The 13,282-nt window shown below is 44.5% G+C and overlaps 1 protein-coding gene and 1 pseudogene across 1 annotated transcript; one reads left to right on the top strand and one right to left on the bottom strand.

The window, feature by feature from the left end:
* Window positions 1–408: 408 nt before the first annotated feature.
* On the top strand, window positions 409–8,592 carry HTATIP2 (HIV-1 Tat interactive protein 2). The gene is made up of 5 exons (XM_063119300.1): window positions 409–718; window positions 2,464–2,571; window positions 3,224–3,361; window positions 4,308–4,369; window positions 5,695–8,592. Exons 1-5 carry the CDS (start codon window positions 518–520, stop codon window positions 5,909–5,911), a joined length of 726 nt encoding a protein of 241 aa, XP_062975370.1. The 5' UTR covers window positions 409–517; the 3' UTR covers window positions 5,912–8,592.
* Window positions 8,593–10,165: 1,573 nt separating this feature from the next.
* Window positions 10,166–11,232, bottom strand: LOC134393912 (olfactory receptor 5B21-like; annotated as a pseudogene).
* Window positions 11,233–13,282: the final 2,050 nt, after the last annotated feature.

The following is a 13,282-nucleotide window of genomic DNA, read 5'->3' as shown; positions in this document are numbered from 1 at the left end:
ATCTAAGGTCCTCCTCTGGGTGCCTACGCCGAGAGAGGCTTGGAGTGTGGCAACGACGGACAGGGCCTTTTCGGTGGTGGCCCCCAGACTTGGAATGGTCTCCCTGACGAGGCTCACCTGGCACCAACGCTGCTATCTTTCCAGCACCAGGTTAAGACTTTCCTCTTTGCCCAGGCATATGGCAGCACATCTTAATCACTCACGTGTTTAGTTTTTTAACAGTTTTTAATGCTTTGTGTGTACTGTTTTAAAATTTAAAATTTTGTATACTTGTTTTTATCTCAATTTTAGAATTTCTATAAACCGCCCAGAGAGCTCTGGCTATGGGGGCAGTATATAAGTCTAATAAATAAATAAGGTACCGACCCCAGTTGCAAGAGTCATTGCTACATGCTCACTGTTTTTTGTTTTGTTTTTAAAGTTCCAATTTTTTTTAGAAATGTAGCACTGGTTCATTCCAAACCTTGCCAGGTGTCACATCAGGCTTTTTCCCCCACTGCCACCTCCTGCCAGCAGAATGGCTGCCCTCACCCCAGAAGAACTGAAGAATCTCCGAAAGAGTTTCCAAGAAAAGAACCAATCCTGTTTTATCCTGGGCGCCTCGGGCGAAACTGGGAAAGAACTGCTAGCCGAGATCTTACGACAGCAGGTGTTCTCCAAGGTGACGCTGATCGGCCGCCGAAAGCTGGACTTGGAAGGGCCGCTTTACGCCAGCGTGGTATGAAAGCAAAACCAGATGGTTGCTTACTGTTTGTTTACTACATTTATATCCCATGTTGAACTTAAAACTTGCTTACAGGATTCGCCTCCTCCTTTTCCTCCCACCCACCCCTTTTATCTTCACAACAACCTTGTGAGGTAGGTTAAACTGAAAGCAGATGACTGGCAGATTACAGAGTGAGCTTCAGGACTGAAGCTCTTCAGATACTTAAAAGGTTGTCACACAGAGGAGGGCCAGGATCTCTTCTCGATCATCCCAGAGTGCCAGACACAGAATAACGGGCTGAAGTTACAAGAAGTCAGATTCCGGCTGGACATCAGGAAAAACTTCCTGACTGTTAGAGCAGTACAACAATGGAACCACTTACCTAAGGAGGTTGTGGTTTCTCCCACACTAGAGGCATTCAAGAGGCAGCTGGACAACCGTCAGGGATGCTTTAGGGTGGATTCCTGCATTGAGCAGGGGGTTGGACTCGATGGCCTTATAGGCCCCTTCCAACTCTGCTATTCTATGATTCTATGATTTGAATCTGGCTCTACCCCGGTCCTAGTCTGGCTCTTACCACAATGCCACACTGGTTAGGATTACGTACCCAGCTCTTATATCTTGTAGTCATTTATTTCTATAATTTTATGTCCCACCTTTCTGTATCAAATATATTCAAGGCATCTTCCTTCAGTATTTAAGCGATAGGCGGCAGCTGACATACTTCAAAACTTTATAAACCCCATCCAATTAAAAGTCGGCAGATGATTAAAGCCAACTAAAAGAGGCAAGATATTTTAAATGCCTCCTGTAATCAAACATTCATGGTTTTGCAATTTAACAGAATTTATGGACCTTTTTATTGGGAGTTGTAGTCCAACACATCTGGAGCGCCCCAGGTTGAGGAAGGCTGCAGTACAGCATTTGAAAACAAAACTATACAAACGTTAAAGCAGTGTACAAATATACTATAAGAAAATCAGCGCAACTAGATTGGAACCAGGACTATCTTATTCATTGATAGCATTTTTATTCCACTGTTTAGCCAAAAAAGTTCCTAAGGTGGCTTATATATAACAATTAAAGAAGACAGTCTCTGCCCACAAGCTTACAAACTAAAAAGACACGACACACAAGGAAAAAGAAATGGAGAAGGAAGAGGGAAAAGATCATTCTTTCAGCGCGGCTAGTGAAATGACCCTGCTTTCCCTCAGTACATCTTGCTGGATTAACACTTGAAGGAGGAGGAGACAGATGTATTTCTTAAGGCAGTCACCGCCCACAGGTTTATGATCTGAAAAGCACAACACAAAAGGAAAGGTGATTGGGAGGGAGGAAGAAAAAAGCAAATTCAGGTGTTAGATTCTTAGTTGCAAAGTCCAGCGAGTCATAGCCACAGTGGAAGGAAAGGCTGCTGCTTCCTCCCCCTCTGATGGCCTCAGCAGTGCTTTAGGAACCACTGGCTTCCTGATGCGCTAGGGGTGCATCAGGGGTGCATCAGGGGTCCAACCCGGGGTGCACAGGCAGTATCCAACTGCCCACTGTTTCCCTCACCATTGAGTAATCTTGGTTCCTAAACATGTAGGAGTTGTGTTAAAGCTTCTAGGTTAGTCCAGGAGTCTTTTCTGTTTGTTGAGCAGAGAGACAAGGCAATGTCACTGTTTGCTTACTTGTTTAAAGCTCCATTCGTCCATGTGGATCGTGAATTATTTCTTCCCTGTTTTTGCTTTTGTTTTCTCTTTTGGCCCATCTCCAAGACCCAAGAAGTCGTTGACTTTGAGAAATTGGATGACTCTGCTGCCTCCTTCCAAGGCCATGCTGTTGGATTTTGCTGCCTGGGGACCACCAGGGCCAAAGCCGGAGCGGTGAGGAGCCTGGCCTAATGGGAGACCCGGGCAGTATCTAGTGTGCGGGTGGAACTGAAAAGGTGGAGAGACTAGGGGCGAAGCAGGGAGGTGGAGGAGAGGTGGCCGTCCTAGGGTTTTTCTGGAAGGTTCCAGTGTGCCAACATGGACTATTTTCTTTGCCTTTTCAGGTCTGAGAGTAGTGAGGTTGAAGTAGGAATCCTTGGGAAGCTGTGGGGAGGATGGAATGGGCTGGCTTTTGGGTGGCGGTGGGAGAAGCAGATTTATTTTTATTTTATTTATTACATTTTTATACCGCCCAATAGCCGGAGCTCTCTGGGCGGTTCACAAAATGCAAAGGTTTTGAAAGTTTTATGCACCACACTTCTTCCAAGGCACTTTGGGCAGCATGTATCTTTTTCTCTCTCTCACAACAACCCTGTGAGGTAGGCTAAACAGATAGCACAACAGTCTCACCCAACTTTCAAGGCTGGAGATTTGAGCCCAGGTCCTATACTGCCCTGCCTATCGCCCCCTGGATGAATTTGTTCAGCTTACACTCCATCTAATGAATGAAATCTTTTGATGTACGGTCTTTCAGTATGTGCTGACCTGCCCCAAACACTTGGGATAGAGTGGGCTTTCGAAATGTTACTTTCTCTCCCCACCCCAGGATGGATTTGTGCGCGTCGACCGTGACTACATTGAGCACTCGGCAAAGCTAGCCAAAGCCGGTGGGTGCCACCACTTCGTCCTACAGTCAACCAAGGGTGCAGATAACTCCAGTGGCTTCCTGTACCTCCGGGTTAAGGTGTGTCTGTCTGGTGGGTGAGGCCGTAGGCAGAGGGTTTCAGGGTGTGAGATAGGCAGTGGACAGAAGGATCTTCCAAGTCCAGAGCTGTTTCCAATTCTGGTCTTACATATCCAGGTCCTAGGTCCTAACTTCCTGTGCAGATGCCAGTGACTCTTATTTTTCATTCTATAGCCTTTCTTGGTTATTGTAGAAAGGTTAAAATTATTACTACTTCTTACTACTACTTACGTTCCTATCATACCTTTCCTCCAAGGAACTCAAGGCAACACACTTAATCTTCGCAACAGCCCTGTGAGATGGGCTAGGCAGAGAGTTGGCCACTGGTCTAAAGTCACCAAGGGAGCATCGTGGCAGAGTTGGGGTCTGAATTGAGTCTCTCAAACCCAACACTCACAAAACGGAAGCAACACTCGATCTGTGTAGGGTTCATGACTGAATCCAAAGAGGGGGCAAGGTTGCGTATTCCTGCCAAAATCGGGAAGAGTGCTTGCAGATTAGTGGACTTGTCCCAGAGTTGGTTATCCCTCTCCTTTGTGGCATAATGTTACCATGACAACTTCCACCAATGACATATCTGGCTCATTATGTCCTCACATGCCACTGTGACAGTAACCCCAAACCTTCTTGCTGCACTGTATCAGTCTTCTTTGCTGGACTTCATTGGCAGCAGTAGCATGCATTTTCATAGGCGAGAGCACTCTTGGCTGAGGGGTCCTTTGTTTGGGAGGACTTCAGCCCTTAGTGAGTATGCCGGCCAGCCCCTTTCTGTCTGTGATTTTAAATGTGGAATCAAATGGTGTTTGGGAGAGGAAGTCTCCTCTGACATGAGATGTTGGTCTTTGGAAACTCCCTTTGATTTATTTTAAAAACTGTCAGATTTTGAGTCCTACGTGTGTGTCAGAGACAGAGGGAGCCTTACAGTTGATTGCCTTTCCCCTGACAGGGTGAAGCTGAGGCCAGGGTTGAAGCAGTTGGATTTGAACGTTGCTCCATATTTAGGCCAGCGTAAGTATTGGGAAGTGGGTGGGTGTGACCGAAAGGCAAGTGCTGAACTCTGGACTGCCAGGCAGAGGTCGTTAAAGATTGTCAGGCACATCACAGAGATGTGCTGGTTGTGGGGAGTGCTCCTATCCCTTGACCCACTGCGTATCTTTCCTTGTTTGAACCTTCTCTAACCATCAGGCAATAAAACAAGACACCCCAAATACTTATTTGGCCATCACTTGAGGAAAATAATCAAATCTCCTCCCATTGGCTACTGAGTAAGAGGGCTCAAAGGACACAGTGTGGGTGTGTGCAGGCTTCATCCCAACATGTCCCATTTATAGGGCAAAAGGACCACTCCGCTTTGGTCTCCAGGGGTGTAGCTGTAATGCCGCTTCAGTTGCAGGGGATTGGTTCCCTCAACCTTCCCCCAACTTGGTGCCCTCCAGATGTTTTGGACCTAAACTCTCAGTATTCCTGAGCCTTGCGGGCTTGGGAGGTGAAGTCCGAAACGTCTGGAAGGCACCAGGATGCGGAAGGCTGTGCTATCTCTTCATGTGCTTTAACCACCCTTTTGAATAGCTCTGATTTAGGGAAGTTGGTATTTCCTCACCTTTTCAAGGGCAGCTTTGCGTAATGCAGTGAATTGAATCAGCAGTAATCACCAGGTTCAAGAAGCTGTTTAGGCTTAATTACAGTAAAAGGGTGTTATTCATGTCAAAGGAATTCAGGTTGGCATATGTGGGCATATGATGCGACCAACACAACAACCCTGTAAAGAGATTAGGCTGAGAGAGACTGGCTCGCTCAAGGGCCATCCATTGAGTTTTATGGCTGAGCAGAGATTTAACTCCTTGTTTTATCAGTTCCAGTTCAACGTTATTGTCCGTACAATGCTTTCTCTTAATGCAACCGGTCACATTGGACCACTTTCACTGTACCAATGGCTTCTTTATAATTTACCTGAGCAACATGGGTGCCACCATTGCCCAAAGCAGCATGGAAATAACTCCAGTGGCACCAGGCCTTTGTAATATTGGTTGCTGCATTATGACTACACTGTAGTATAGCTGCCATTTTGTGGCTAGGAGAGATACTTAAGCCCTGTGTAAAAAATATAGTCTAATATTTGCTATCATAAACCCAAGACAATGATACTGTTATCTGGTCTTGGTGTCTCCAGAAATATTAGCAGTCCCCACCTTATCTAAATTCTCTCCTCAACTAGCCCATTTCATAGTGTCTTGTTCCTAAGCTAAAAAGACCCATCTGAAGCCCCTTGCCCTCCTACTGTTGCGTTACGATCGCGGTACCTCACAAGTTTATCATTCTGCCTTCTCCTCCAGGGTGCTGCTATGTGACCGTCAGGAGTCTCGGCCTACTGAGTGGATAGCCAGGAAGTTCTTAGGACTGGTAGCCCTTGTTTCTCCCACAGCTATGTCTGTCCCCACAGTGACAGTGGCCCGGGCGATGGTAAACCATGTGGTGATGCCAGGAAAGGAAGGCCAGAAGGCGGAAGTGCTGGAAAATGCAGCTATACATGCCCTTGGGCAGATGAAATAGTTGGGAGTTTAGCTTCCTGAATGACATAGTGGTGGAGGTGCCTCAGCAATTTACGGCTCAGGCTTTCTTATTTTTCCTTTCCCTTTGAGAGAGTCTCTCAAGTTGTGAGGTCTTGCCTGTTATCTTGGAGCCAGGCCTCTGTGACTCCGTGGTAACCCAGCAAACCACCACACCTCTGGTGGCAGCCATTTTGAATAGAATTGTTAGTTGCCAGAAGGGCAAATGCTTAACCATTGACCGCAGTGCCATGGTCATGAAATATTGTCAGGCAAGACACTGGGGAGTGACGGGGAGAACTGTGTGCTTGGTTGTGGGGAAACATTTCTAAGCATTGACCTATGGTAGACCAGCACTATGCATTAAAACAAGATACCTAAAGTGCCTGTTTGCTTGAAAGAACTAACTGGCCCCCTCTGGGTTTGCGGCTTGTTGCGGAATATAACCCAAATTACTTGTGCCTTCTAATCCTGGTCTGCTCCAATCACGTCTGATCTGTGTGGGGTGGAGTCATGTTTGAACATTTGAGTCTACTTCCATGGCACATGGATTGTCCCAAGGATTAATTATCCCCTTGTAAATGTTTCCTGTGACACCGGAAGAATTTCTCACCCAAAATGTTTTGCGTTGTCCACGTTTCAGAAATGTTGCTATCTGATTTGGCACTACAAATCTCTTTTTACACCAAAGTAAATACTCAGTTCCTTCCAGTAACGGTATATAAGGGAAGCTTTTTCTAATATTTGTCATGGTTTTCTTTTTAAGAGGTGTAAAATTTGAGTGTGGAATCTGGGTGAATTTGCAGATGACCTGAACACACAGCCTAGGTGTTTGCTTTAGCACTTCTTGAGTGCCAGCCCAAGGAGAAAAAGCCATGTCCTAATTATTCTTAGGCTGAGGAGAGGAGTTTATTAATGCTCAGGACTTAAATATTAACCTCATCACCCCCATGCTTTGCTCTGAAGCTGTGTTATAACCTTCACACAAAGGCCACTTTGCATTTGATATCCCTCCACAACTAAACTTTGGTGCAAGAGGATTTTAAAAAATCCCTGTTAGACTAACCAGTGTATTTGTGCTTTTAACCTGTCGGTTGTTTTATTATGGTTTTAATTTTTGTGAACCGCCCAGAGAGCTTCGGCTATTGGGCGGTATAAAAATGTAATAAATAAATAAATATCCCTATTCAAGTATCCCCATCTTGAAATGGGGAGAACGAAGATGTACTTAGCTCTACCCCCCTCTACATCCCATCGCCGGCCCTGTCACGTCACGCTCCGCATAATGGAGGGTGAATGTCTACAGCAAGGAGCCTGCTGTACTTGTGGCAGCTCTCTGTGTGACTTAGAACTTTGCACAGTTAGAGTTCTAAATTGCCCGAGGAGTATCTCCATGATTACAGCAGGCTTCCCACTGCACAGGTTTGCCCTACTAACGTGAGGGCAGTGGGAATGCCACAGAGGGAGCTGAGCTAGCTAGTGCATCCCTGCCTTCCCCATGCATGATCTAATCCTGTGAGAAGACAGCCTACATCAGGCTACTCTCTTTTGTAATAATCACGCAGGTGGCTTTTGCCAGGTATGCATTCACGGGGAAATTCCCAACAGCACAAAACACAAGCTTGTGGGTTTACAGATAATGGTGCGCGTAGTGTCAGAGGGAATGCACTGTTGTGTGCAGTGGCTTACCAAACAGGGAAACATAGGGTGAAAGTCTGCCTGGAAAGCCTTTTAGTGTACATCTGATGTACATCAGATTTAGTGTACATATGATTTAGTGTGCATCACATTCTTGGGCTAAACATTTGGAAGGGAATAAAGGGTGTAGGGGAGTCGAGTCCAACTTCTGTGAAGGGCTCAACGGGTAAATAGTAACAAAGAACGGGACATTATTTTAAAAACTTGTTTTGAGAATTAATAACTGACTGCCCAGTGTTTTTCATTGGGTTATATTTTTAATTGGAAGATTGGAAACAGAAATCTCTGGGTTGGATCCAGATTTACACTCAATCAGCTGCATTGGTGCAAGTGGAATTCTCCACCCGCTGCTTCCCACGGCAGCCTTTACAGCCCTCTCATAAGCTACACAGAAAGTCAGGAGCCCCTGGGGTATAGGTAGAGCTATGGTGTGGGTGTGGGAACCCCTCAAAATTGGGTGGGGGAACCTTAGATGATGCAGAGGCCTGACTCTCGCAGAAAGTCGCTTCCTCTTGTGGAAGACAGATTCTGGATCCATCCCATTGTGTGTGCAGGTAACTTACATCAGCCTTTTTTTTTTAACCATCTAGCACTTTTCTTGTGAGATAAATGGTCATAGCTGTCCTGTGAGTGGCTAGATGATATGCAGAACAGGGCATTTTATTTAAGTGCATGATGCAAATATTGTTAACCAAAGCAAGCTGCCCAAAAAAATGCCAGACGATCTTCTGGCTAACAGCAAAGCTTGTGCCTAAACCTTTGATCAAATTGCGTTTTGATATGATTGCTGAATCTGGAACATCTCTTTTGTTTCTGAAATAATTCCAAAAGGGATTAATGCTGTTGGTGCGAATTCAAAAGCTTTAAGTGTATGTCATTGCTGTTTATAAATTTAATTAAAAATGTCATTCAGTGGGGCATATTTGACCGTGTGTCAATTTCATGTTAAAATGCTACAACTACATCTCGAAGTTTCGTTGCAGAATAATGTGTTGGTTAGTCATGCTTCGAAGAGACCTATTACAATCAAAGGGAACCAAGTCTGGATGAAACCCAATGTTTGTTTCTTTTAAATTGCCATGGTGTGTCCCAGTCAGTTTCAAATATCAATTATGAAAACAACATATGTGCCAGCATTTAAAAGCAGTAACAAAATGAGGGCAGTAAACATTAATTAGGTTAATCAACTGCTGTGTTGACGTCCACTGTGTCGACAGTCCCAGGGAAGAAAGCCAAAAAATAGGATCGATCATGAAGCAAAGAAATGCCTATGTCTCTGCTCTTTGCTTTTACTGGTTTAACCTCTTAGGCCAGACTTCTGCAACCTTGGGGCTGCAGATCTTGGGCTACAACCATACCCAGCCAACTTACCCAACAACCAGGAATTACGAGAGTCGTAGTCCAACAAAATGTTGAGACCACTGTCTTGGATAGATGAAAAGAAGCTGGAAGCAAAACATCCTGAAAAGAAGGGGGTTCATATCTGAAGGGTTGTAACCACACATTTTGTCCTGTGAAATGAAATAGTTCAAAACTCAAGAAAGCCACAAGGTTTTTCTTAACTATTGCACCGTTGTGTCACTTCAATGACTCTTCATAGAGCATCTATTTGTTGCATGTTTATTTAGCATTTTCGAATAGCCGTTTTCTACTTCCAACAGTCTGTACCGCTCAGAGCACATGATACCAAATCAATTCAGAGTAGTTTTGAGGATTAGTCTCAGGATTCTCTCCAGCACTGATGTATAACTCATGAAACTTTGTGTTCAGTGTGAATGAGGCTTCCCTCCTGTACCCACTGATCTGAGTTCAATGAGACTTACCTCTGAGGAAACCTGTATAGGAGCTCATTAGCAACTCAAAAATAAGGACCAGAATTGTTTCTGAGGACTGACTCTCGGATACCTAGAGTGCGAAAGAAAAATCTCTTTCTCTTACTTTCCTTGCTATCTAGGTCTTTATTTCGTATTTATTTCGAGCTAATCATTAATTCTCAAGGCAATTCCTGAAGAACGGAAAGAGTTCAGTGAAGAAGGATTTAGATTGTTAATGATTACCCTTGAATAAAGATTATCTGATTCCCACAAAACATTGAGGCCGTCCTAAACAGTGATTTACTAGCAGCGGTAAATTTTGAAGAATAGGCGCTTATCATGATGGTCTCCATAACCACACCTCCAAGGTGAGTCCAAAATGCAGGCAGCTGTGTTGATCTACATGCAGGTGCATTCATATGCAGAGAGGAGGAAAGCAGCTTTACATAGCATAAAACCCAATTTATTAGGAGCCTGTGACAGTCACAGAATAATGAGCTGTCAAAGAACTAATCGGTCTTAATTTCCCATTCAAGATAAAGCCACCCCAAAACACTTTGCATTATAACATGGATTGTCACAACAATATAATCCACAACCCCCACCAATCCCATAAACAGAGATGACACTTGTGGTATAAGCAAAGTAGAAACTTAGATTGGTTGCCATAAGAAGATAAGCTGGTGATCACTGCAATTTCTGCTCAATCCATATAAAATGAAACGTAAACGTTTGTATCCTAAAAGCTACTTCATGGAAAAGCCTACGATCTTCTTGCTTATCAGGTGTTTCATGGCCTGCTTCACATCCTTGTTCCTCAAGCTGTAGATCAATGGATTGAGCATGGGGATCACTAGAGTGTAAAACATGGAGACCACCTTGTCTTGGTCTTGCGACCCATCCTTGGTCCTTGGCTGGGCATACATGAAGATGGCTGTGCCATAGAAGAGACTAAGGGTGGTGAGGTGGGAAGTGCAGGTAGAGCCTTTTGCCAACCCTGGTTGGTGTGGTCCCTAAGGACGTTCCACAGAACCTGTGTGTAGGAGATGGAGATGATTGCGGTGGTCACCACAGCAATGATGCTAGTGGAAACAAAAAGGATGGCTTCAGAAAGCCAGGTATCTGAGCAGGAGAGCTTCAAGACTGCAGGGATGTCACAGAAGAAGTGATTGATCTGGTTTGGGCCACAGTAAGATAACCGGAAAGCACCGCTGGTCTGGATGACAGAGCCACAGCTGTAAGCCCCCAACACAAGGCAGATACAGCGCCCTTGAGTCATGAGCAAGGCATAGGTCAATGGGTGGCAGATGGCCAGGAAGCGGTCATACGCCATGGCTGCCAGGAGGAAGCCAGGAGATTGTAAGCCTATGCGGCAGGGTCTTGCTATTTACTGTGTAATCTGTACAGCACCATGTACATTGATGGTGCTATATAAATAAATAATAATAATAATACACTCTGTGGTCACCAGGGTGGTGAAACAGAACATCTGAGTGGCACAAGCTTGTAGGGAAATGGAAGCCCCACCCCAATGTAGCTGGACCTCCAATGCCTTGGGTGCAATAACCGAGGAGTAGCAAAGATCCAAGAGTGAGAGGTTGCTGAGGAAGAAATACATGAGGGTGTGCAGACGCTGTTCAGCTCTGATCAAGGTGACCATCCAGCCATTGCCCAAGACGGTGAGCACATACAGGAGGAGGAAAATACCCGAGAAGAGAGGGCCCAGTTCAGGTTTCTCTGTGAAGCCCAAGAGGATGAACATGGTGACGGTGGTCTTGTTCCCAGTCTCTGTGGAGGGGCTGGACCTAGACATGGTGTATTATGATACATGGCCACAAGGTTAGAAACCGGTCCTAAGAAAGCAAAATATAAAATATCGATTGGAGTTAAAATCTTTTCCAGGGGAGAGGGTGGAAGGGAAACAGTGTTTGCTGGCATATTAAAATATATTTCAATATATGCATCTGCAAAATTGCCCATTGAGACGGAGCTTTGTACACACACAAAGATGCTAGAAAGAAAACAAAATAGAGGCCTGGTTCACCCACTTTCCCTGCCCCATCTGTGCAACTGTGCATGTGTGATGAATTGGCATTAAGCTTAACAGAAGCATCTTCCCCTCATGCAGCAAAGCACATGAGCTGTTACACTTAATGCATGGGTAGGCAACCTTTTGGCCCGGGGGACTGTATGCCGTTCTAGATGGTGTGTTGAGTGGGGAGCACTTGTGTCCAAACACCCACACAGGTGGGACCACAGGGGAAGCTGCTTCCTACAATTGGAATTACCTGCTGCCGCCCTGCAGCACTGCAACTATGGAGTTTAGTGGCAAGTGGTAGCAAAGTGGCATGGTGAAGGACAGCTCCTAGTCAAGGGAGACCATCTGAAGCAGACCACCCTCTCGGCTGGGGCACCTCCTTCTCTGCCTGCTGAAAAATCTACCATATCCTTTGGCCCCCTGGATGCCTTCCCGGGGATTATAAGATCGATTGCACCTCTAACTGTCTCGATTTGATGGCATGAAAATAAATCTTAAAAGTTTGCATTTTCAAAAAACAAGGTTAAATTTCAAAAGCAAAATTGGGAGATGTTTGACATTCACAAAGTCATATTTAAATTCCAAAATGCTGCCCAATTTTAGCATTGTGCAAACTTTAAAAGGTGTTCAGCTGTAGCTAAGCCCTGGCAACCGCCTGTTGTACTGACACCAACCGGGTGACCATGTGGATGGTTTTAACTCACTTCTCTGTGATCTCACCCTATGGATGAATCCTCAGTACCTAGTGCAACATTTTCCTAGAGGTTGCAAAACAAGAATTTCTAAGCCACTGATTGAAAGGCCAAAGTCCAAAGTCATGCATAGAAGAACTTTGGAATATGAAAACAGAGAGAAAACTCAACCAATTGTTTTCCATTTGCAAAATCAACAACACCCAAATCCCAATATCTAGCTATATAAATTTTTCATAATACATTTTATGTGATTTTCTCTAACCAATACTGCACTGTGCATAGGATGTTCTGCATTGGAAAATGGATGAGTCTGGCCCTTGATTCAGCATTCTTCAAGTAAAACTTTAGATTTAGCATTCTATTGGGTCAAACTTTTTCATCATGCAGTTGCTGGAAAACTTCGAAGCCTGATTAAAATGATATTGAAGGTGTCAAAACAGGACAGATGTGGGTCAGTGGTGGAAGAGGGTAACCTTGATCCCTCCTCATCCAATCCCACTTCTTGGGATTCTAACAGGAACTTGGGGTGACACAAAATGCCTCCAGGAACATGTTACTTGCTTCTGACCTACAATATACTAAAGAGCTCCTTTAAGGAGGAAGAAGATGGAAGCATGACTAGCAGGAAATAATGTATCCCCTCCCCAAATTAAAATAGATCTGTAGTACAACAGAACAGAAATGTTATGCATGCATGTGCCATACTATGACATCCTCCAGATGTTTTGGTCTACACTGTCCATTAGCTCCAACCAACATGGCCAGTGGTCATGAATGGTGAGTTTTGTAGTCCAAAACATCTAGATGGCACCACATTGGGAAAGAATTAGAGACCACACATTAATGATACTGTAAATGCAGGCATGCAGAATAGCCTGGAATGTGTCCTTTATACAGATCAGGCTATCTGCAGTAAGTTCCTTTAGGCAGCAGGACACACACAGAGTGATACTCCACACACTATACATGCAGTACGTAATAATGCTTAATATTTATATAGCACATGTCAAATGCTCAAAGTGCTTTACGTGTATTATCTCAAGAACCCTTACAATAGACCTATGAGTTATATAATATTTCAGTACTTTATTGCTTGGGTCCAAGGATATAAGTCATTAAAACAGTAAAAG

The sequence above is a fragment of the Elgaria multicarinata genome, chromosome 3 (genome assembly GCF_023053635.1).
Source record: "Elgaria multicarinata webbii isolate HBS135686 ecotype San Diego chromosome 3, rElgMul1.1.pri, whole genome shotgun sequence".
Classification (NCBI taxonomy): Eukaryota; Metazoa; Chordata; class Lepidosauria; order Squamata; family Anguidae; genus Elgaria; species Elgaria multicarinata.
The sequence above is the reverse complement of the archived record's forward strand: the minus strand, read 5'-3'. Positions and strand labels throughout refer to the sequence as shown.

Bases quoted from the DNA above. Each gene is read 5' to 3' on its own strand.
- HTATIP2 (XM_063119300.1), top strand. From the start codon at position 518: ATGGCTGCCCTCACCCCAGAAGAACTGAAGAATCTCCGAAAGAGTTTC. The intron at 2,572-3,223 runs GTGAGGAGCCTG...TCCCCACCCCAG, and splicing joins CCAGGGCCAAAGCCGGAGCG to GATGGATTTGTGCGCGTCGA. The intron at 4,370-5,694 runs GTAAGTATTGGG...CTTCTCCTCCAG, and splicing joins TGCTCCATATTTAGGCCAGC to GGTGCTGCTATGTGACCGTC.